At 28.2% G+C, this 24,599-nt stretch overlaps 2 protein-coding genes across 7 annotated transcripts in view; one reads left to right on the forward strand and one right to left on the reverse strand.

Moving 5' to 3' along the window:
* Positions 1 to 24,599, reverse strand: part of LOC142327401 (1-acyl-sn-glycerol-3-phosphate acyltransferase beta-like) — a 273,953-nt gene that overhangs the window by 109,575 nt on the left and 139,779 nt on the right. The window lies entirely within an intron of this gene.
* LOC142327545 (1-acyl-sn-glycerol-3-phosphate acyltransferase beta-like) overlaps positions 1 to 24,599 on the forward strand; it is a 121,818-nt gene that overhangs the window by 74,219 nt on the left and 23,000 nt on the right. The window contains exon 1 of one of the 6 annotated variants that reach the window (XM_075370689.1): positions 7,455 to 7,687. The exons of 2 other annotated variants lie outside the window; for them this stretch is intronic. In XM_075370689.1, the coding sequence (XP_075226804.1) occupies positions 7,657 to 7,687 (31 nt within the window). In that variant the 5' untranslated portion in view covers positions 7,455 to 7,656. Of the gene's footprint in view, positions 1 to 7,454; positions 7,688 to 16,700; positions 16,720 to 23,047; positions 23,094 to 23,404; positions 23,451 to 24,599 lie in introns of those variants that run through there. 3 more of the 6 variants (XM_075370693.1, XM_075370690.1, XM_075370691.1) reach the window with 3 other exon arrangements.

Raw genomic sequence — 24,599 nt, forward strand, 5'->3', positions numbered from 1 at the left:
CGAAAAATTTATTTGCCTCGTAAAAATATATGTCTAATATTATACATTAAAAATTGTTTAAAATGTAAAAATTTATATGTTTTTATTAGTAACTCTCAGGAAAAGGAGACACGATTAGAGTAAAAAAAAACTATAGAAATCATTTATTTTAAAATCATTGAACTTTAAAATTAATTAAATTTATAATAACAAGAAAAAAGGCGGGCCTGCGGCCAGCTGCGAAAATGTTGTTACATAGTTTATGTTTCGGTACAAATATTTAGTTAAATTTTTTGCCAATTGTAACTAAATAACGTTCATGAATTTAGCGTATTAACAACAAGAAAAATCTTTACAACGAAAAGGTTCAGTATCCTGAACATTTTTAGCCGTTTCTTAAGTTGTGATTTTTTAACGCAGCTCCAACTCCAGTGTTTTCCTCTTTTATCCCCAAAACACAAATATAATTTTAGCTAAATTGGTCGTATAAAGAACTATAAATCGTTCTTGCACTGCGCGCAGCTACCCGGCGCACAAGTGGTCTGCTCTGCCCCAATAGCAGCTAAAAATAAAAATCTAATATGGACAACACATGACTTCTTTGTACGCCTATTAAATTACACATACACATTTAAAAAAATGAAAAATACATAAAATTTTATTTCATTAATAACTTATTGAATTCTAATTTATCGTAAAAATTGTTTACAAAAGTATTAAGTGAAGATGATAAATACAAAGAGGGAAGAAAATGTTAAAACCAAAGGAAGAATAAAAAGATTAAGCGAGGATAATGAATATAACGAGAGAGAAAATTTGAAAACTAGAAAACGTGTTCACAAAATAAGATCACAAGAACTATATCAAACCAAAGAGCGATTAAATGATTGACACCAAAATAAAAAATAAACGAAACGCTGATCAACTCTGACTTGGGGAAAATATTGACCAACAACATCAGAGGAGTAATGAACTAAAAGATAAGAATTTTTTGCAATTTATTAAAGATCGGGCATGTATGCCTCAGTGTATACATTGTTCTTATGAGGGTCTGTTTTTCAGTCTTTCTGTAAACTTTAAAGCAGATAAAATTAAACAGTAATTCCAGAATAATTAAATAAAATTATACAGAAATTAAAATAGAAAATCCAAAAATAATATGATTCTAAATTATAATTTTCAATTAATATTAAAAAATCAGATGTTTCGCTAAATCTATTACATGTACACATATGTAATAATGCCTGTTAAATTACATATACACATTTTTTAAAGTAGATAAAATTTTATTTCACTAATAACTTCAAATTTTTTCCATATGTTTTTTTTATTGGTATTATTGAATAATTATTTATTGTAAAATTGTTTTTACAATCACGAATTAATAATTATTAATAAATCAAAATATTAAATTTTTTTTTTTTAATGTTAAAAAAATTAATTAAAAAAAGGTAAAAAAAGAAAAAAAAAGATGAAGTCTGATTCAAACCAATGTCCCTTCCCCTTATAGATCCAAATATTTCATTAATCTGGCTATAACTCTGGAAGTCTTAATGAGTGCTTATTACTCAGTTAAGAAAAAGTTTTTTTGGACCCTTTTGGTTCAGTTGATTGCAATCAAAAGGGGAGATGCACAACCAGATGTTACAATAGTCCGAAATCCAAAATTTCAACACACTTCGTCTCATCGTTTTTGAGTTATGCGAAATACAAACGTACGTACAGACGTCACGCCGGAACTAGTCAAAATGAATTCAGGGATGATCAAAGTGGATTTTGTTTTGTGTGTGACCTAATAACTCAAAAATTATTTAACAGATTTCGTTGAAAATTTCACAATTTATTATTATTTCTCCCGGGAGTGGTTTACATGTTACTACTACCATAATATTATAATAAAATAATATTTAATAACATAATAACTGCCTGAGGAAGTCGATATTCACATAGACAACGACAATCGATATCTCTTGTGCACAACGATATTAAATTTAGTAAAAGAAGTTTTAGTTATTTATGTATATGTTTTTATAGTAGGGAGATTGGTAAGGTTTGAACTGTGGTAAATATTCTGGCAATAGCAAAGTGTGTGCGCGCGCGCGAACAAAAAACATTTAAACATTTTTTTATTAATTAATTTTTTTATCTTAATTCTGCTTTTCTTAAAAAAAAAATAAAAAAATAGCAAAAACAAATATTATTAAAAAATAGTTTAGTTTTCAAGAAAATTACTTCCAAAAATTCTCTATTTTACGCGTAACTAAAAAGAAAAAGCATGTGGCACGTTCTCATATACGTCTTTATAATTAGTACGCGCCCCACGCTTTTCTTTTTAGTCATGCATAAATAGGAAATTTTCTAAAACGCAATTTTTTGAGAACAAAATTATTTTTTTGCTTTTTAATACAAATTGTATTATTTTTAAGAAAATCATGTTTTTAAAAAATTATAAATGATACCAGTTTATTTATAACTAAATAATATGATTAGCGTACATAAATTTAGAGAGTACATTTAATTATTTTTATTAAACCTGCTTCAACAGCCATCTGATGGTTCTCTTTTTCTGTTCAGCCTTCGGAACCACCGTAAGGTATTACTTCAGAGGATGAATGAGGGTGACGTGTATGAATGTAAATGAAGTATAGCCTTGTACAATCTCAGGTCAACCATACATGGGATGTATGGTTAATTGAAACCCAACCGCCAAAAAACAACGGTATCCAAGATATAGTATTCAAATCCGTATAAAATTAATTGCCTTTACTAGCCACCTGATCTTTCTTTATCAGGTATTAGAGGATGAATGAGGATGATAATTTTTTTTGTCTTCAGTCATTTGACTGGTTTGATGCAGCTCTCCAAGATTCCCTATCTAGTGCTAGTCGTTTCATTTCAGTATACCCTCTACATCCTACATCCCTAACAAGGATGAGGATGATATGTATGAGTATGGATGAGTGTAAATGAAATGTAGTCTTGTACAGTCTCAGGTCGATCATTTCTGAGATGTGTGGTTAATTGAAACCCAATCGCCAAAGAACACCGGTATCCAGGATATAGTATTCATATCCTTGTAAAAATAACTGACTTTACTAGGACTTGAACGCTGGAACTCTCGACTTCCAAATCAGCTGATTTGGGAAGACGCGTTCACCACTAGACCAACCCGATGGCTTACAACTCACTGTACTATGGAGATGCAACAGGATTTTTTCGGTGGAAGAATAATTTCTAAAGAATTGTGGCTACTAAGATTCCCTGATCTGACTAATCCAGACTTCTTTCTGTGGGTTTACTTAAAAGATATTGTTTATAGTAAATATATTAAGTAATCCACACACCCCGCAGGAATTAAAGACAAACATTACCGATACCATCCGGGAAATAGACAGGGTACAGCTAAAAAGAGCAGCCAGTAACATGGTCAAACGTGTTGAAAAATGCATAGAAGTGAGTAGACTTCGTTTTCAACACCTGTAAATTATTATGTGTTTGCCAATAAACTATTATTTATAGAGTAAACTAAGGGGATGGGGCCTCTTTTAACACTTTGTATATATTTATTTATATCCACAGAAAAATGTAAAATAGGTGAAATATACACACACACACACACACATATATATATATATATATATATTATATTATTTATTATATTTATTATTATTATAATATATATATATATTATATTATTTATTATATTATATTATTATACATTATTATTATTATATTTATTATTTATATATATATATATATATATATATATATATATATATATATATATATATATATTTCTTTCATATTTATGTTGCACTTTCTTTGCAAAAAACATATCGGTTTTATCCGGTATTTCTTGTATCCGGTATATAATAACGTGGGAAAATAAACTTAAATCTATACGTTATTATCGTAGAAATCACACAAATTGATATCGTTCGGAATATTGGTCTAAAAACTTTGATTAACCTATCCTTGAAAATTTACTCCGTTTTAAACATATTACTTGTAAATAATGTAATTATTTTCAAATTATCTAAGATCTTCAACAGATAAAACATATATAAAATAATTAATATATACACGTATATATATATATACAAACATATATTTTTTTAATATAATATCTACAATCTTTTCCCTCGGAACAATGAATAGATAGATATTCCGGGAATATCCGCAAATAATAGGAAGGGAAAAACTAATAGCAGTTAATTTTCATATTCGCATTTAGTTCTTAGAAGTCTTGTACTTTAAGGAATCGTCAGTTGGAAGTAAATGCCGTTACCGTAGAGCGCCGTCAATGCTGTCCAAGATATTTATTATCAAAACATTTAAATTTTTATCGAGTTTTGAATGATACATCAAAACTATACGTAGTTTTAAAAAAAACAATGGTCGATTGATTGCAAGGTTGGAGTGAGCGCTTTTATTATTAACAATTATGTTGTATCGTTAGTTAGTATGATAAGAGCACGCTACAAAGCCAGCCGACATTCATTTTATATTTACAAATGGAAATGCAAAATGAATACGTAGAGACCAGATAAATACATACTTTTTATTTAGGATTAAATAATAACTTAAACCACTGTGTTATAGTATGCCCCAAGAAATTAAGAGAAATTATTTTTTGATTTTTTTAAATAATTGTAAAAATAAATAAAATAATATAATAAATAATAATAAAATAGTGGATGTATAAATAAAATTAAAATACCGGATATTATAAAATACGAGATTATATCATATACGAGTATATATCATACACGTACGAAGGAAACCGGAAGTATAAAAAACTCTTAAACAACTTTTCAATAGTTAAACACACAAAAATTAAATTATCAAATGTTCTTATCACAAAGCAACCCGTTTTTACTTCCTTCTACGAAGTAAAAGAAGTACTGTGATCGCGAAACATTTCAATTTTCAGATTTCAACTGAAATATCCATTTTCACCATCCCGGAATCCATTTTGACTAGTTACGGCGTGACTTCTGTACGTACGTATGTAACTCGTATAACTCAAAAACGATTAGCCGTAGGATGTAGAAATTTTGGATTTAGCACTGTTATAACATCTAGTTGTGCACTTCCCCTGTTGATTGCAATCGACTGGATCAAAAGTGTTCAAAACATTTGGATTTTGGACTTTTCCTTAATTGCAGTAATAAACCCTCATTGAGAGCTTTTCAACGATATATCATCAGTGGTACTTATTTTCAATGGTTCCAGAGTTGTAGCCAAATTAAATTTTAAACAATGAAATATTTTGATTTTACAAAGGGAAGGCACATCGATTCAAATCACACTTCATCTGCTTTTTCTTTAACTTTTTTTTTCTTAATTTAAATATATTGATTTATTAATAATTATTAACTCGTCATTTTTAAAAACTTTTACAAGAAATAATTATTCAATAATAACAATAAAAAAGTAAAATTTGAAAAGATCGTAAGTTATTAGTGAAATAAAATTTTATTTACTTTTAAAAATGTGTATCTTATTATTTTTGGATTTTCTAGTTTAATTTTATTTAATTATTCTTGAATGTCTGTTTAATTAAATCTACATTAAAATTCACTTACAGAGTGACTGAAAAATAGACCCTCATAAGAACAATATATACACTGAAGCATACATGCCCGATCTTTAATAAATTGCAAAAAATTCTTATCTTTTAATTCATTACTGCTCTGATATTGTCGGACAATATTCTGCCTAAGTCGGAGCTGATCATCATTTCGTTTTTTTTTTTTGTTGGCAATTAATTGATATAATTCTTTGATCTTAATTTGTTTACACGTTCTCTAGTTTTCAAATTTTCTCTCTCTTTATATTCATCATCCTCTCTTAATCTTTTTATTCTTTCCTTGGCTTTAACGTTTTCTTCTTCTTCTTCTTCTTCATATTTATCATCTTCTCTTAATGTTTTTATTCTTCCATTGTTCTTAACATTTTATTTCTCTTCATATTTATCTTCTTGTCGTTTCTTTTGAAATATCATGTTATCGTTCTTTTTCCTGTATGATTGTTTCTTTTTCATTTTTGACCATTCACCAAATAATCCAATAATAAAAAACTGAATATATTACACGTAAGGTCAAAATTAACATTTGTAACCGGTATACAGGAGTTCATTAAACAAAATAGTTTAATTATTATTATCGTTTATTTATACAACATACCAGAAATCTGAAACTTTTGTTAATCAGCAACTCACTAAGATACGAATAATACTGGTCTAGTAATACGAGCAATAAAAGGACTTTTACTCTATCCTAATATTTCATGTTAAATTGTTAAATTAATTATTGTATAAATAATTGATGTTAATAAAATCTAATATTTCAGCAATTGTGTAACTGTCCACTTTATTAAAGAGTTGGAGGATCGTATATCACTTTCAAATGAATTAAATTTAAATGAAGTGCAGCAAAAAATGTATATATGTAATTTAATAGGCGTTCAGAGAAGTCATGTATTATCCACATCAGATTTTTTTATAAATGACCACCACATTCCAAGTACTGTGCTTGGAAGGATGGAAAGACGATTCAAAAATGTTAAATGTAAAGATTAGGGTTGTGACGAACGATTTTAAAGGACATTGAAAAACAAGAATTTTGATGTAAAAGAACTTCGGGCTACAACCCTAACCAAAATGACTGGCATTATACATTAATCGTAACTTGTTTCAAAAAGTGGTCCACAGTAATTCTTAAATAATTAATCTATAGTAAAACACAAAAAATACATAAAACATTTAGCAAATACTTCTACCACGAACGATATATTTTTCGGTGAAACCACTAACTGGGATGTACTGTAAAACTTTGAAACTACATGTGAAAACTATTAAATGGTCGTCAGTTTGGTTATTGTTGAAGTCAAGGTTTTTATGCCAAAATTGAAGCTTCTTCAATGATTTGTCACAGCTTTAAACTTTCCATTTTAAATTTTTTAATTTCCCCCTTTCATTGAAAAATATATAATCAGCTAGGAGCATTTATCCAATTAATTTTTCTGATTTTAGTTGTTGTAATGTTATTAAGAATTACCATACTTTATTAGTACCCGGTGTATATAAATATGTATACATTAAAAATATTTTTATATCGTCTAAAATTCTGTGTAATATTTCTCTAAAGAAAAAATTTAATTAAATTATATAAAAGAACGTATTTTAGGACGGCCAAACGAATTTCATGCTCAAAACAAAAAATAATCATCAAGAGAGCTACATTTTGTAAGACAAATGGATTAAAAACAAAAAAAAAGGGTTAACATTTTTTCGTATCCGTTTAACAAATTTGTTTTAGAGAAATGTATTGTTTTCAAAATGTAAGTGTATAACAGTAACACCGCTCCACTAACACGCCAGGAGCGCTATTGTTCCAACACAGAGAAGCATACGCTACTGATGTAGTTACTTCCATCCTGCCTTCTGTTAATTGGTAATACATGAGATGTAGGATTGACAACAATCAGTAGTTGTAACGTGTAGGAAACAAGAGAAGGTTCTATAAACAACATACATAATCGTACTGCGTGAGTGTGTTCTTTAGCCGATAATACTCATTTAATATAAAATAGATCAACAAAAAACACCTAATATTTATTTAATTTTTCTCTGTTTACATTTATGTTGCAATATTTTTATTTATAAATTTTATCATGCATTTCGATGATTACCCGAGAACAATGTGTAAGTATATTTATAAATATTATTTATTTTTTTTAGATTTACTTTCTATTATATTCTTTTATTTTATAGCTGTTAATATACTATATCTCAATATTGTTTAAAGTAAAGCTATTACATTCAAGACAGAATAAAAACCGACGATGTTTTTAATAGATATCAAAAGAAGGTTCTCGAACAGCGTACGTTTTTTAGAGTACATTCAAACCTAGCTCATCATTTCATTGTTTTTTGTTTTTTTTTATTTAGCAAAGAATATTTCTTTGTTGGTTCCGTTGCAAATCTTTTTTCAGGTAACTGAAGTTGGAAATTTTGGTACTTGCGTATTAACACCACCGCAGCTACAGCTTTATTTAAAAACAAAGTAGTCAATCGGATTTCGGTGGAAAATGTGCCGATATAGAGTTTAACATAAATAAATAAATATTTATTTTATAAATATAATTTAACCAAACTTAGCCTAATTTCCACCGAAATCCGATTGACTACTTTGTTTTTAAATAAAGCTGTAGCTGCGGTGGCGTTAATACGTAAGTACCTACATTTTTAATAAAAAATTACGTCGCCTACATAGACAATTCAAAGTATTTTTTAATCATTGCTTAATACACATTATAATAGCACCATACAATTTATATACTCATAAAATTATAATTATATACAATTATCACATTGTCCACAGCCTGATTAATATTCAAGTATTTTTACACTAAAAGTATAAAAATCTTTTGGTTGTCACAAAGTGGTTCCTCTGCTCATCTTTTTTGATTTATTAAGACGAGGTTTCTTGCTTACGTCTTTAATTTTATAAAGACATTGTTTAACAGTTATCCAAATTTTAAATAAATATATTGAGGGAGTGTTGTCATCTTAAAGGCAATGGGAAATTCATTAAAATTTTACCCTTTAATGTTTATAACCCCCAACCCCTAAAATTTGGAGTTCTGTTATTCTTCTAACTTTTAACATGATTAGAAATGTTATTATTTTATAATAAATTAAACATTGTTAGAGTAACAATACTTTTCAACCTCAGTATACTGATAGAGAATAATTTTTTTATTTCCTTTAAATATTTTTTCAACTTCCTCCGAGCAAAACAATTTTGTGTGAGGAAATATTTGTTACTGCATTTATTTAAGCTGGCTGTCAAAAAAGTCATAGATCAGAAATGTGGTGCTCCCACATGCTAAACTTCATGAAGAATTGCAGGCAGGATGAGGGTCTACCGAAGGAATGTGCTACATATTGGAAAGAAGAGTTTTTCATACTCTTGGTACTTTTGTGTTGTTCAACAACACTTTTCTTATGCTTGTTTGCCACACATTCTCTCATTCTCTCTCTTTTTTTTCTCTTTCTTTCTCTCACCCCTCTCCCTCTATTTGTGTGTGTGTTGCTGTGGAATCCCTGGACCTGAAAAGACAATGCATATGTTTATGTGTGACTATGTATAAACTGATTGGGAACAGTTATTTCTTTTCAGATAACTGTGCAGTAAGCTGAGTAGCTGAACTACCTATCAGGTGAAACTGGTTTCCAAATCCCTTCTAAAATTAAAATTCTAGGAAGATAAGGACTGAAGCGGTTTTTTTTGCCTTCTTTGCTTTTTTCTGAATATATTGTCATACATCACTGTGCCAAGTATATCAAAATTGTAACGATTTCAGCACTATAATTTAATTTTACTCTAATTAATTTTTTCTAGTTAATTTCACTCTAGAGGAATTTGCTTTTATAGTAAACACCCTTTCTTTCTTTTTCCTGTTTAGCCTCCAGGAATTACTATTCAGGTATTACTTCAGAGGATGAATGAGGATGATATGTATGAATGTAAATGAAGTGTAGCCTTGTACAGTCTCAGTTCGACCATTCCTGAGATGTGTGGTTAGTTTGAATGTTAAGATAGTTTGAAATTCGAGTGGTGAAACCTCAAAGTAATATATAAAAACTGAGAATTGAGTTAGTCTGTAATAACCAGTAATACCCTTTCATGTCTGTTTCTGCTGATTGTGGGTACATAATTATTTAAATTGTAATTTTTGTCAAAATTAATTAATTTTTGGCATATTGTAGTTTTGTATAACTTTTTTGTTTAAAACATCCCTTTATGATAACCTTATTTTTATGCAAAAATTGAGTGTCAATAATATTTAAATAAAAATAATTTTTAGACAAAAAATGAATTTGAAGTAATGTGGACATCACATTAATTCCTGGTATCCCTATTAAATTCATATATACATTTTTTTCTGCACTTATTTAATTTGTAAGTGAGATACGATCCTCCAATTCTTTAATAAAATTGACAATTGTACAATTGCTAAAATAGTTTTTATTAACATCAATTATTTATACAATAATTAATTTAACAATTTTACATGAAATACTAGGATAGAGTAAAAGTCCCTTTATTGCTCATATTACTAGATCAGTATTATTCATACCTTTGTGAGTTGCTGATTATCAAAAGTTTCAGATTTCTGGTGTGTTGTATAAATAAATAACTCCTGTATACTGGTTACAAATGTTAATTTTGACCTTGCGGTATAAAATATTCAATTTTTTATTATTGGATTATTTGGTGAATAATCAAAAATGAAAAAGAAATGATCATACAGAAAAAAGAAAGATAACATGAAGTATGTAACTCAAAAAACCAACAAGAACATGATTATGAAGAGAAATAAGATGTTAAGACAAGGGAAGGATAAAAAAATTAAGAGAAGATTGATAAAATAAAGAGGAAGAAAATGTTAAAACCAAAGAAAGAATAAGAATATTAAGAGAAGATGCTAAATATAAAGGGTAAGAAAATGTTAAAACCAAAGAAAGAATAAAAATATTAAGAGATGATAAATTTAAATAAGAAGAAAATTTTAAACTAAAGAAAGAATGAAAAGGAAGAAAAAATAAAAACATTAAGAGAAGATAATAAATATAAAGAGGAAGTAAATGTTAATAAAAAATAAAAATAAATGTTTATAAAGAATAAAAGATTAAGAGAGCATGAAATAGCGTTGATAAAGAGAGAGAACATTTGTAAACTAGAGAACATGTGCATAAATTAAGATCAGAAGAATTACATCAAACCAAAGAGCAATTAAATGATTGGCAACAAAAAAAAAAAACAAAATGACCATCAACTCTGACTTAGGCAGAATATTCAGACAGTATCAGTGGAGTAATGACTAAAAGTTAAGAATTTTAAACACAAATTCCTGGAGTAAATAAATAAAATTAAACAGAAATTAAACTAGAAAATCCAAAAATAATAAGATTGTAAATTATAATTTTCAATTTATATTTAATAATCAGGTGTTTCACCAGATCTATTACATATGCACATAATGTAATAATGCCTATTAAATTACATATACACATTTTTTTAAAAGTCCATCAAATTTTATTTCACTAATAACTTATGGTTTTTTTCATATTTTCTTTTTTTATTGTTATCAAATAATTATTTATTGTAAGATTTTTTTTACAATCACAGGAGATGAAGTCTGATTTGAATCGATGTGCCTTCCCTTGTAAGATCGAAATAGTTTTTAGTTAAAATTTTATTTTGCTATAACTTTGGAACCAGTGAAAATAAGTACCACTTATGATACATCATTGAAAAGTTCTCAATGAGGGCTTATTACGGCAGTTAAGAAAAGTTCAAAATCCAAATTTTTTTTTAGAATTTTGGCTTTTTTGGACACTTTTGATTCAGTCAATTCCAATTAAAAGGGAAGGTGCGCAACTAGATGTTACAATAGTCCTTAATCCAACATTTCAACATCTTATGGCTAATCGTTTTTTAATTATGTGACATACATACAGACGTCATGCTGACTAGTCAAAATGGATATTTCCGTCCTTTACTTCGTACAAGGAAGTAAAAATATGTAATAATAATTAAAATGTTGGCTAACATTAGCCCGTGAATTATTTCCACCATTTTTCCTCATCCTTAATAAAAAAAAAATTTATAACTAGAGGTTCAGTACAGTGATAAGTATTGTGCAATTCTAATTAATTTAAATGACTTCATTTTGTTTCAACCCACTTGTCTGTTTATGTAGCGATGTATTTGACAACTTATAATTGTCAATCTTTTCAATGGAACAGACAAGTAAGTGTAATTACTGTTTTGTTATTTAATCCAATTCTTCTTTCTTTCTTTTTTAAATGAATGACTCATTCAGTTTTATTTAGAAACATGTTAAATTGAAGATTGTGTGAAATTTTTTTATAGAATGAATTTCAAACAATATTATTTTCTATTTTAATTTCCTGTTAATATATTGCTATCATAAATGATTAACATGTAGTAGGATAATTTATTGATTGTTGTAACAGAAATTCAGTTTGAAAGTAAATTAAAGAAGGATAACAGACAAGTTAATGTTAAATGTGTAATATAAAGTTTGTAAAATACAATAAACTGGAAGAACTTCAATGCAAAAAATGAATTTGCAACATCACATACAGCAAAGGAATTACAGATTTTTTAAAATATAAACTATAAGACTTTATGACATAAACTTATCCAGTCAGGAAGCTAGAATAACAAATGGAAACTTTTTGAGATATGTAGGTGAAGAAAAATGCTAAAACTATGCTGGACTGACGGTGTAAGTTTTTTGGTAAAATTTTATGATAAAAAGGACAAGGTAAGGGGTTTATGGTGGGCCATGTACTAAGATAAATGTGGTTAGAGAAAGTTTATTTCTAAAGAGACACAGAGTAAAAACAGTAAAGGGAGAGAAAGATGAAAATATATGAAACTGATAATCGAGAACCAAGAAATGGCAAAAAATAAAAAGGAAGAAGCACATGTAAACCTGTCATTTAACTGGAAACAAAAAACAGCTAATGAATGATATAGAACATTTGGACAACTTTAGAACAGTAAGAAATTTTAACCACTGTATTTTATACAAAAAAAATAATCTCTTTTAAATAAATCATTTCATAAAGAATATTACAATGAAATAAAATAGATTAAATTTTTTTTATAGATTGGCAGCTGATGACTGTTTTTTTTTAAATTACCCTTCAATTTAACATAATAAAAAATTATATTTTAGAAGTGTTCAATCTAAAAAAAAAGTTAGTCACATTATGAAAAATTGGTAAATTGGTACATCTTCCTTTTCAGAAAAGGTTCTCAGTATATCAACTATCTTTTAATTAAACAGAATTACCAAAATGAAAGAAAACCTTAAATCAAATTAAAACATAAAAAATTATACTATGGCCTCATTAAATATAAACGTATTCAATTGTCATTTCAATACTACTCCACCAGCCTCAATGGTGAAGCACTAGTGTCTGTGCCTTTCATCACAAAGGTTCTGGATTTGAATCTCGATCAGACATGGGACTTTTCACACACTGTAGTTAGGAACTAGTCCGTCGTTTGTTACAGATGAAGTAAATAAATAAGACTCAAAATGCTATTAAAAGTATTTAGGTATTCATCGCTTTTCAAAAACTGCATTCAGTGATGGGACTTCTGGTTTTACAGGGTATAACTATTTAAAATTTGCACCTTATATTCCAAGTAATATTTTAGCAGTTGTATGAATAATGCAAATCTTTAAAAGCAAGTAAAAAATTTAAAAAAGCAAATTAAATGTTATTGATAATTAGGAAGACCTGCTGAAGTTTTTAACTCTAATTCAGAAATCTTACCACAATGAACGTACTAAAGGAAATAAGGATATTTGCATTAAAAAGAATTTTTGAAAATTGTAATTTAATCGATTATTTTAATTACACATAATGAACTGAAGTACTGTTAAACATGTGCAAAATTGTTTCCAAGATGACTTGAACATACTTGAAAATGTAAATTAAAAATGATCACTTAAAAATTATATAAGGAACTTTTTTTATATCAAAAAGATTATTTTTAAATAATAAAATAGGAATCAAACTTTCCCTGGTTCTAGTAAAGACACATTCCTGTCTATATACGATTAGTTCTATCAAGTTTTATGTTTATATTCATTATGCGGCAACACTAAATAGATGTAGTAGTACAAAGAACAACTTGAAAGGAGTCTTACAACACAATAATTAACTCCACAGAGACACTGAATGATTAAAGTAAAAATGAAGATATAAATAAATTCTACCTTTGTTCTTTTTCCTATATCCTGCAGTAATATTATATATTTATAACCATTAATCATTTGTATTAAGATAATTTTATTACACGATAGACACTCGTTAAACTCTAATGTTCTCAAGTATCAAAAAATTATTCATAGTTACAAGTCTTATATTCATAATAAAGTATTAACTGGTTTTTTCATTTTTTTTTTTGGAATTGTGGCTGATTTTTTATTTTTAATTCTTTCATACTCTCTTCAAATCTTGTGAATAATAATTTATATAATTTAATTTTCATTTAAAAAAAATAAATGTGGATACATTAAAAACATTATGAAAAGAAATTATTTTAATTTTAAAGTTTATTACAAAGTATTTTAAATAAACAAATAAATAGCATACTAAATCGACTGATATAAATGTTCTGATCTGTTTTTAATGTAATACAAAAATTCATAATCGGCAGTAAAAATTTAATTGCTAAAGGTATAAAATGAATAAGATTTTATTAAAACTGCTTTCAGAAAAAATTATATAGTCACTATTTTAATTAAACTTGAACTTGATTATTAAAAATAGAAATTATCAGTTTATAAAAAGTATAAATTACCTATAGATGTAACTATTATCCATTTATATCGAATCTAGAAACTGTAATTACTGAAAAAAGAAGTCATATTAAAATAGATATAATTCAACAGATTCAAGGAGTAAAAAAAAGGATTTATTCCTAATCAGGATAAGATATATTTTTATAATATATTTTTAAGACAAAATTTTCTAAAAAAGATTAAGCTAAAATTTTAAAAATGTTTTTGACAAAAAACTTGCATACTCTGCAAGTAATATAGTGTAATATTATCATTAATCATTCACCTGCTTCATTTATTGTTATCAGTTTATTTGTACTGATTTAAAGGTTTATAGATTTCCATTTTGTGTTTGCACGATGTTTTATTAGAGTTTAGTGTAGGGTAATATGAGTTTATTTATTCTCCGATAAAACAATACAGATTACATAAAAATAGAAATGATACTGAATAAACCACACAACCCCCCCCCCCCCCTCTTATATGGATTCAGAAAATGAGCATAATATTGCTGATAGAGAAGCTAACAACACTGAGATTAGTAGAGAAGATTATTATGAAATAGACATTTAAGTTAAATTGATAACAACTGTAATGGGTTAGCCTAGAATGTGATTTTTTACTTTACAAGATTCTATACAATTTACTTATTTAATCCACTGTGAAGTATTTATTGACCCCAGATACTGTAAATACTTATGAAAATTAAATTCTGAATTTATTGGTTTTAAATATTTTTTTCTATTTTGTTATAAAACATTTATATTAGATCAATTTGCTAAATCTATAAATAGAATTCAATTTTTTTTTTTTGTTTCTCATTAGAAGATTAATCATCATGTAAGGTTAAAGGTTTAGTATGGGAATGTGATATAACATTTTATGAAATGTGAAAAAATGGTATGCCTATCTGGGATTCAAATCTAAATAAAAGATTTGATATATTACCACCCACCGTAGAGTTTTGCTGATCTAATTACTAAATCTCATATTGTTAAAATAAATAAGTATTTTTAAGACATTATAGGTTTAAATTTGGTGGGTCCCATCTTTGATAATCTATGTAAAAAAATAAATTGTTTGGCAAAACAGATTCTTAATAAACGCATAAAACCATTAAAAATGTAAAATATGAACTTTAGATGACCTTAATTAATAAATTAAATTTAAAAAAATGTCAACTCCAAGTTTTTTTGGTTTCTATAAATATACATTTGGTACAATCCCTTACTTTAAAGGAGAAATGTGTTCTCCTTTGAATTAAATGAACCGTAACAAAAGAAAGAAAAAAAATTATATATAAAAAGCAAAGCAAAAGCCCAGAAGTTTCAAGTTAAATATAACTTATTTCAGTATTGAGACTTACTTTATTTGATTTTTCAGGCAAAAACATAGGAAACCGACATGTTTACCACTAATGTAACAGTTGAAAAATTTTGGTATGTCATTTCACTGGGAGAACTAACTCAAATCCTGGCAAAATTTTTCGCTAGCCCTAACTTATAACAAATCTTTTTCGGACGTATGTTTGTGATTTTTTTTACTTATTACAAGCTCTAAAATCAGTTCCCATTTTATTTTCCTTTATTCCTGAATCGCTCTGCATATTTTATAAATATATTAATGCGTTCAGAATATAGGCCTATTTTATTAAATTATTTTTTTTTAAAGTAGATAGCTCAAGTTAATTATTACTTTAATTAACCGAATGATATTATTCTAAAAACAATTATTATTCTAGTAAACCATATTATCTTGTTAAAATGACACAAACCTAACCATAACACAGACTTAAAAATCCACAACCATTTACATGTTGACATCTCTTTAAACTCATACACACAAAGGATGAAATCTTAAGTCATTATATAAAAAATTATTAACCTTTTTTTAACACAGCTAAGATTAACAGAAAAAATAAATTTTACACAACCTTTGTGACCTTTTTTTTTAATAAATGTCTAACTCAAAATGTCTGTGCAGCAATAACATGAGCTGATGCTGATCTGAGAACACCAGCACCAGTTGCCGAAAATGGTAACATTTTGAAGTAAGATATAAAAATATTGCATTTTATAAAATTTGGTTTAGTATCATTTCAAAAATGAAAATGATTAAAACAATTATTACACTCAATATTTATTTATATTTTTTTTTTCTACATTTCAATTAAATTTTTATAGATTATTTACTGTATAGTATGTTATATAGATTAGATTATCACAGTCTTTTCCTCATATGCCAATTTATCTACAATTTTAAAACACCTCTTCATATAAAAAGGCTGAAACACACTCACATGCAAACAATCACACAAACGACCATGTACACTTATGTGTGAGTCTGAACTACCAATAATTAGACTACTTAGAATAACATTACTTGTAACATACATATATTGAACCTTGAAATGAAATATTCCTCTTTTAAATTAAGTAGACTTAAATGATTATTTTGTTGCAATTTTGTTAGGCTAAATATTTTGTATTTATGAGAAAAATGTTTTACTTTATATTCTTGAAATGGGATAAGAATAGTAAAAATTACAGTCTTTAAATAATAGTGTGCTAGATAGTAGATTGAAAAATCCATAAATTAATTTAATTAAACGTTATACTAACAACAATTACATATATGTATTACATGCCCTCACATATAATTTATTTGGATATTTTTCCTGAAATATTGTGCAGTATAAAATTCTTAGATAACATAAGAATTACAGTAAAGTTTCTTCCTAAGTTAATTTTAAAAGATGTACTTATTTTAATACTATTAGGAAGGTAATTTGTGCACTCGTAAATTTCAAAACATTTTCTAGTAAAGTTTCTTCTTATGAATATTATGAGAACTTTCAGATTTTTTTTGATAGTCTAGATTTAGTTGCACTTAAAATAATACAAGTATACATTGTTTTAGAAAGCTAAGATCTATGAATAAACGGCTACAAATTTATATCAGATTTACTTTAAATATAAATAACATATTGGTTAGCACGGGTTGATGGACTACAGAGTAATTTTATAAGATCGTGCTAAATTCTAGAAAAAAGTAATTTGTTAATTTCTCAGAGAAATTTAGACAGCAGTAATGGTGATAAAAATAGTTATAAAAGTGAATATAAATCTTTCTCATTTTTAAGAAATGTTGCAAATACCTAATATATTAAATATTATTTGCCGTAATCAAATTATGCATGATCACAACCAGATATAAAATACAAGTTAGCATTGTACAGCATATTATTCCTCAAGAGTAACAAGCAAATTATGGGAAAATAAAAAGTGAAATACGTTTTCCATTTCTTTTTCACTGAGCCAATTATATAGGTTGTCAGTTACCAAGCCAGATTCGTTAAAATTTAGGTAATATTCAGGTTTACAAATACATTATTACTCTGTTTTACTGTATAGATTTTACTATGTACATCATTAATATCAGAGGAACCTGCCTTATATACCTCAGGTGCTTTATATCCATTTCAGCTGTAACAGAAGATTGAAATAGTTAGTCTAAACTAGAAAATCAATATTTTCCTTCCCTTTTTGTCAAATAGTAGTGCGCTGTTTAAAATTCCAATTTTATTTGATAAGGAGAATACCCTTTGCTGTATGACTATAGCAATATTTTGGAACAGTGTATTATCAGTTAGTAAGAAAAAATAAAAACCATCGGTCAGACAAAAATATAATAAAACCTTAGGAAAAGAAAATATTGTTGCCACATAAAAAAAAATACAAAAACCTATAAGCTTGTGGTCACACTTAATTATAATCAATCTGTGTTATGATTATTACATTTTCTGTACAAGATGTAAATATTCATAATTTATAATTTATTGCCATAATTTTTGATGACAAATATATCATCACGGTCGCTCACTAAACCTGAATAGTTTGGATTCTAGGAAAGATAATATCCAGGCTATTTCCAGTAAATAAAAAGAATATAGTAACTCCCTGTTCCCACATCATTACCATAGATCTAGTGGATGACTTACAAAAATTCACCAATATGACAGACACTGAGAGGAATATAAGGGTTCAGAAACGGGTTGGTTAGTGAAAGAAGTATCTACATACTTTTCACTTCCATTTCTTCTTTTTCACTACCACACTGGTTTTGGCCACATGAAAGTGGTAGTGAAAGAAGAATCTACATACAAAGGAGCCACAAAGTATGACCCATTAACCTACTAAATGTAGCACTTCAAGGTTATCTTTAGACAGTATGATGCATCCTTTCCACAATCTTTGGGAAGATTCAGCCTTACTTTATCAGAGATGGAAGAAGTGCACATTGATAAAAAATATTTCATTCAACTCAATAAAACGCTGCTGGAAATTGCTTTTCCATCAGATATTAAAAAAGACGCTTTAGAACAGGATCAGGAGCTTCAATAATAACTCTTGATCACCCCAGAACTGAATGTTGTAATACAGTAAAATATACACCAGAAAATGATGAAATTAGGAAGTAATTAACAGGTGTTGACTTTCTATTTTGAAATGTTCAGTTTTACACACTAACATTTTGAAGAGCCATAGTGAATAGGCTAGTAGTCTTTTTCTGTTTAGTCTCTGAACCACCATAAGGTATTACAGAGGATAAATGAGTATGGTATGTATGATCGTAAATGAAGTGTAGTCTTGCACAGTCCCAGGTCAACCATTCTTGAGTCATGTGGTTAATTGAAACCCATCCTCCAAACTCAATCTAGTATTAAAATTGGTATAAAAGTAACTGCCTTTACTAGGATTTGAACCTTAGAACTTTCAACTTCAAAATCGGTTGATTTGTGATGATGAGTTAACCACTAGACCAATCCTCGGTGGGTTGAAAGACTGGTGGTCAATCACCTGAAGTAAAATATTTATTGCAAATATAAAAAACAATTAATTTTAGGTAAAATAATGTAAGCCCTTCTTCAAAGTTTGTAGTCTTTCTTGTTATTTGCTTCTTTTTTTTTTGTTCAGTTAAAAATTAAGTAAATGGCATTTTGAATTTGTTGAACTCTATGGGCTTTTCATAACTAACTTTATAACTAAGGATCTAAGAAAAAACAAAAAAATCAACATCTATAGAGTAATTTCTCTACAGTTTGTGCTTTCTTTACCGTATCTTATAAAGTAACTAAGTTGTGAATAAAACATGTAAGAAATGAATAATTTCTATAAATATTTTTCCAAAGACATGGTTATGTTGAAAAAATTTTTCACAACATTTTTTAAATAAAGAATTTTACTTTATATTGTAATAGAAGGTTAAAAAATTACAAGAAAATAGTTTAAATTTTTTTTTTAAATACATAGAATTTTAATAGTAACCTGTAATTAAAAACTGTTACACTTATCTAATTTATATACTTCAGGAAGTTACACCACCAGTGTGAGTTTATTTGTATAAAAGTGCTATAAAAGGCATTTTTTAATTAAGCAATAAGAAATTCTACCGTGCAAATTTTTTTTAATTCTTCAGTAAGAACGTTTTTTCTTGAGTATGAAATAGCTGTTTTATGATGCTGCAGAATCCAGGTTTAATTGTTTAATTTCAGTTAGCTCTACTGAGACAAAAATGATCAGTCTTAAATTAGTAAAGATCAGCTCTGAACTTATAAAAAATTAAAAGTATACTAAATAAAAATGTAATAGTTGCCACAAAAACAAATATCATACAATAACTGTATAATACAAATATAATTCAAAAACGACTTTATTGTTTTAATTACTTGTTATTAATTATTATTAATTTTAATTTATTAAGCTACAGGTAATTGTTGTGAGGAAGTGTGATCTTAGAATAAAATAAATAAACCTTTATTTCTGTTTTCATTTATCATAATATTTACATTTATTTTGTTCATTTTATCAAATTTTATATAGGTTGACTAAAGTAAAAATTTATCTTCTGTTTTATCGTATCTTAAATAATTAAGATACTACAAGTAAATAAATTTTAATTAGAAAATTATCATTGTTTGGCATTCTTCTTTCTAAGAATTTATGTACTCTTTAGAGCTTAAAGCCTACAGTTTAAGTTAAATGTAAACCATTTTCATTACACAGTAAGTAAACACACACGCGCGCGCACACACACACTGTGTATTTGTATTGTCGCCGAATGGCGTCGACGACACGTGGCACTTACTAACCTTATTATGGTGGTCCTGAAAAGGGCCGTCTTTGTCGTCGATTGGCTTCGACAGCTCGTTGTAATTACTAACCTTAAGGTAGCCCCAAAAAGGGCTGTTGTCGTCGAATGGATTCGACGGCTTGTAATTCATAACCCTGTGTTAGCTCTGAGAAGAGCTGTTGGGTCCGGAAGCTGGTCTCCGACGAAGTCGGGGAGTTCTCTCAGCGGCAGTTGGCAGTACAGCGTGGCACTAGTGGACCCCAGAGCCTCGCAGTGTCGGGTCGATGTCGGTCGTCCTTCGCTGGCGCGGCCGAGGCGGTTATCCCTGAGCGATCCCACGCTAGGCCGGCCAGGGCGATTGAAGCCCGGTGAGCTGGAGCGGGAAGGTAGCGCCGCGTCCAGCGACTCCCTCGGCGGACCGGCCAGGCCAGCTGCTCCGGCGGGGATGTTGGCATCCTCCGGGAGGTCCCACGTTGAGCCGGCCAGGGAACTTCTTTTTTCTTTTTCTTCGTGGTCTTCTCCAGTTTTTAAAGAATGGGAACTTTAACTTTTTAATAGTAAAAATGAAATTTAGCAAATTCCTTATACCTTAAAACAATAAGTTTTTGGGCAATATATATACCCCACATCTGAGCACCTAGGAGGTTCTGGGTTGTGACAAATTATTTTAAAGTACTTGAACAAAAATTTTAATGTAAAAAACTTATAGCTATGACAATCCTAACCAAAATGATGGTTTAATACCTTTTACAACCGGTTTTAAAAGTGACCTACAGTGTATTCAAGTAGTGGTCTCATATCGAACAGTAGATCGTTTTAAGGTACAAGCATATTTGATATTTTTATTTCTTGTTTTTTACTGTTTTGTACACAAATTTTTAAAAACGTTAAACGGCCGCCAGTTTTATTAGGGTTGTTGTAGCCCAAAGATTTTTACGTAAAACGTTTTGTTCTTCATTGCCCTTTAAAATGATTACACAACCTACTCTTTAACATTTGAAATGTAAGAATAGATGGGGGAGTTGGCCTCCTCCATCTTTGCTTAGCTTATGGTGGTCTGACATAAGAAAATAATCATTTCAAACAGGAATATTAGCTATATTTAATTTTTCTACATTTAACAATTAAAAGATTATTTAAGAGTTTCCTAAGTTTATATTATATTATTGTATGGAAGTAAAATAATTATATTTTATTATTTTACATTATTTATGAAAATTTGTAATGCTAAAATTTATGAATTTTGCATTAACTTAATTTTTTTTATGACTTGACTCTTTTAGATACCTTAATGTATATATAATATATATTCACATATATATATATATATATATATATATATGTAAAGGATCTGCATACTTGACTGCATACTGGCATTATTAATATTCTTGTTGCTAATAATAGTTATGAAAATATTGTGATTTTATTTTGGTTGAATCCAGCTTTATCATTGAATATTTTGTGGGGAGAAATTGTGGATTAGTTATAAATTTTGTAAAATTTCTCTTCAAAATAGTAGTCTTGCATAGATGGTCATACTCATTAATCTTTGTGCTTGACACAGATACATCCATTTGCGTTGCAGAATTATCCAGGTAGTTAGTTGACGTAACCGTTCTTGTACTGCCCTATGGATTTTCCTCAATATATTCCGGTACCAGTTCTTCTAACTTGAGTGTTTTTGTATTTTGCGGTCTTCCACAATGATGAGCTCTAGGAGCTTTCGGTCTCGCTTAAGCTTTCATGTAGAATTAAAAAACTTTTCAGTTAACATATGGCAAATAGGAAAACATTTTACACTTAAGTGGCACGCTTCAGTTTGACTGCAGTCTGTCAGCCCCTAATATGGAGATACACATCTGCCATTTCAATATGAGAATAAACTTCGATTTTTAAAAAGTAAAGCAAAACTAAAGAAAGAATTTTATCAAAAATAATTTAACTAACAATCGATTTCAAAAGTAAAAAAAAGATCTCAATGAAAATGTAAAAAACTGATTTTACTGTTTTAGCTTTATTCCTACTGTAAATTTAACAATAAATTGGATTATTGATGTTGTATAAGTGTTTAATGTTTATAACTGACTAGAAGGATCGAAAAAAAAAGAATAATTAACTCCTCTATATTCCGTTTTATTCTGGATGGCATCCTGATAAACACTGATTATAATGAAATTGATTTTTGTTGTGTATAAAGAAAGGCTATGCCTGACCGATACTGGAACCTAGAACTTCCAGATAAAAGACAGAGACACTACCTTCCACTACAAAAATCAACTTTCCAAATAAGATATAATTTTTGTTTACAATGAAAATTTTAAGGGTCTTAGCTAATAAAACATAATTTGATACCCTAACTATTACCTAGAAATAAAAAAATAAATAAGTTGACGTGACCAACATTTTGAAATTTTTGAATGTGATTTAAACGGTAATTTTTTATTTATTCCAGGAATTTATGGTGAACAGAAGGAAATGAAAGGAGAACTCTCCAAAAAGGATAATGTATCATAATCAGCTAACGTTTTGAATATTGGGGGTTTTAAATATGTTGACAATTAACTTATTCCAAAAAAAAAGTAATAGATATTTCATAAAAATGTATGTGTTAGCATGTATTTTGATTAATACTTCTCTACTGCTTAGCATAAATTATTTGAAAATTACTCAAAAATATTTTATATATGTGGCATTAATAAGAACAGAATAATTAATTAATTTTGAACAGAATTAGAAATAAGTAAATTAGGAAGTTATTAAAATTTCTGAAGTTTTAAGTAGATCAATCAGATTTAAGGGTGAGGAGTTATTTAACATTTTTTGCCCAATCTCGAAAACCTGTCGACCAAAAAAATTGAAATCTGTCACAATATTTGACTATGTACAATCCAGCTTTAAAACTGTCATGATTTTAGATCCTTTCGGACAAGGGGTGGGTATGTATCATGGTATTTTTTTTGTGTACTAAACTTTTTTTGCCATTTTCAATATCAAATTGGACATACTTATTGAAATAAATAATTACTAAAATAAATATAATTTTAAACTCCAAAAAACAAGGAGGCTGATGAGACCAGCACTATCAGTTACCTTTAACTTTTAATTTTCAAGGTTGAAAATCCAACTGTATTTAATAATAATGTAGGTGATATATGAACATTTTTAATAAAAGTGAGTCATGACACCCAATTTAAAAATTTTTGAGTATTTTTTAATCATTTCTGATAAAATTGTTAATACGAGGAGGTATCAAGCAGGAGGTATAAGAAGCAGTCCGAATTGTCAAATTAGATATTTCCTTTGTTTTTTGTTTTTATCTAACATATGCCTAATAGAGGGCAAAACAGCAATGGTTTAACCCTTCCAAGTAGCAAAATGATTGTTTTAATAGAAAGAGAGATTTGTAGAAAGCTTTATATGGATCAGATTTGTATATGGGTTGTAAATTTGTATATGGATCAGAAGCTTGGAAAATTAGAAAAAGAGATGAGGGAAGGTTGATGGATGTGCTGCGCAGGACAGGTACAGTGATTTTTGGAGGGAAAAAGACTACAATGGTAGGGGCATGTTCAGAGAATGGAGAAGTATATATGGCCTAGGAGGATGTTGAAATGGACTCCATGAGAGAGGAGGAAAAGTAGATGACCTCCATTGGATGGCCTGGAGTGATGGAGGCGATAGAGAGAAGGAATTTGGAGGAGGAAAGTTGGCGGGATAGAAGAGTTTGGCAGTTGGAATGTGATTGTGTGAGAGATGGTCTTTATAACTGTATACACTCACCAATTTCACCAGTATCGAATTCAACAAAATAAACTAATTTATAGAGAAAGTTCTTATGTAGTTGTGTTCTGTGTTTTTTTTTTAGCATGACATGAATGGAATATGTTTTAAATATTAATATTCTACATTGATGTTTTGAAGATTTTTTTGTCATTGTAACTTAGTATTTAATTATGATATATACGTACTTTGATGTCATTCTAATAAAGTATTTTCATATTATAATTCAAGAAGTTTATAGGAAAACTTATAAAAATTGGTTAATCTTTAATCAAAAAGTAATATAAGTTTCTCTTTTCTTTTTT

Source organism: Lycorma delicatula, chromosome 7 (genome assembly GCF_047948215.1).
Source record: "Lycorma delicatula isolate Av1 chromosome 7, ASM4794821v1, whole genome shotgun sequence".
Lineage (NCBI taxonomy): Eukaryota > Metazoa > Arthropoda > Insecta > Hemiptera > Fulgoridae > Lycorma > Lycorma delicatula.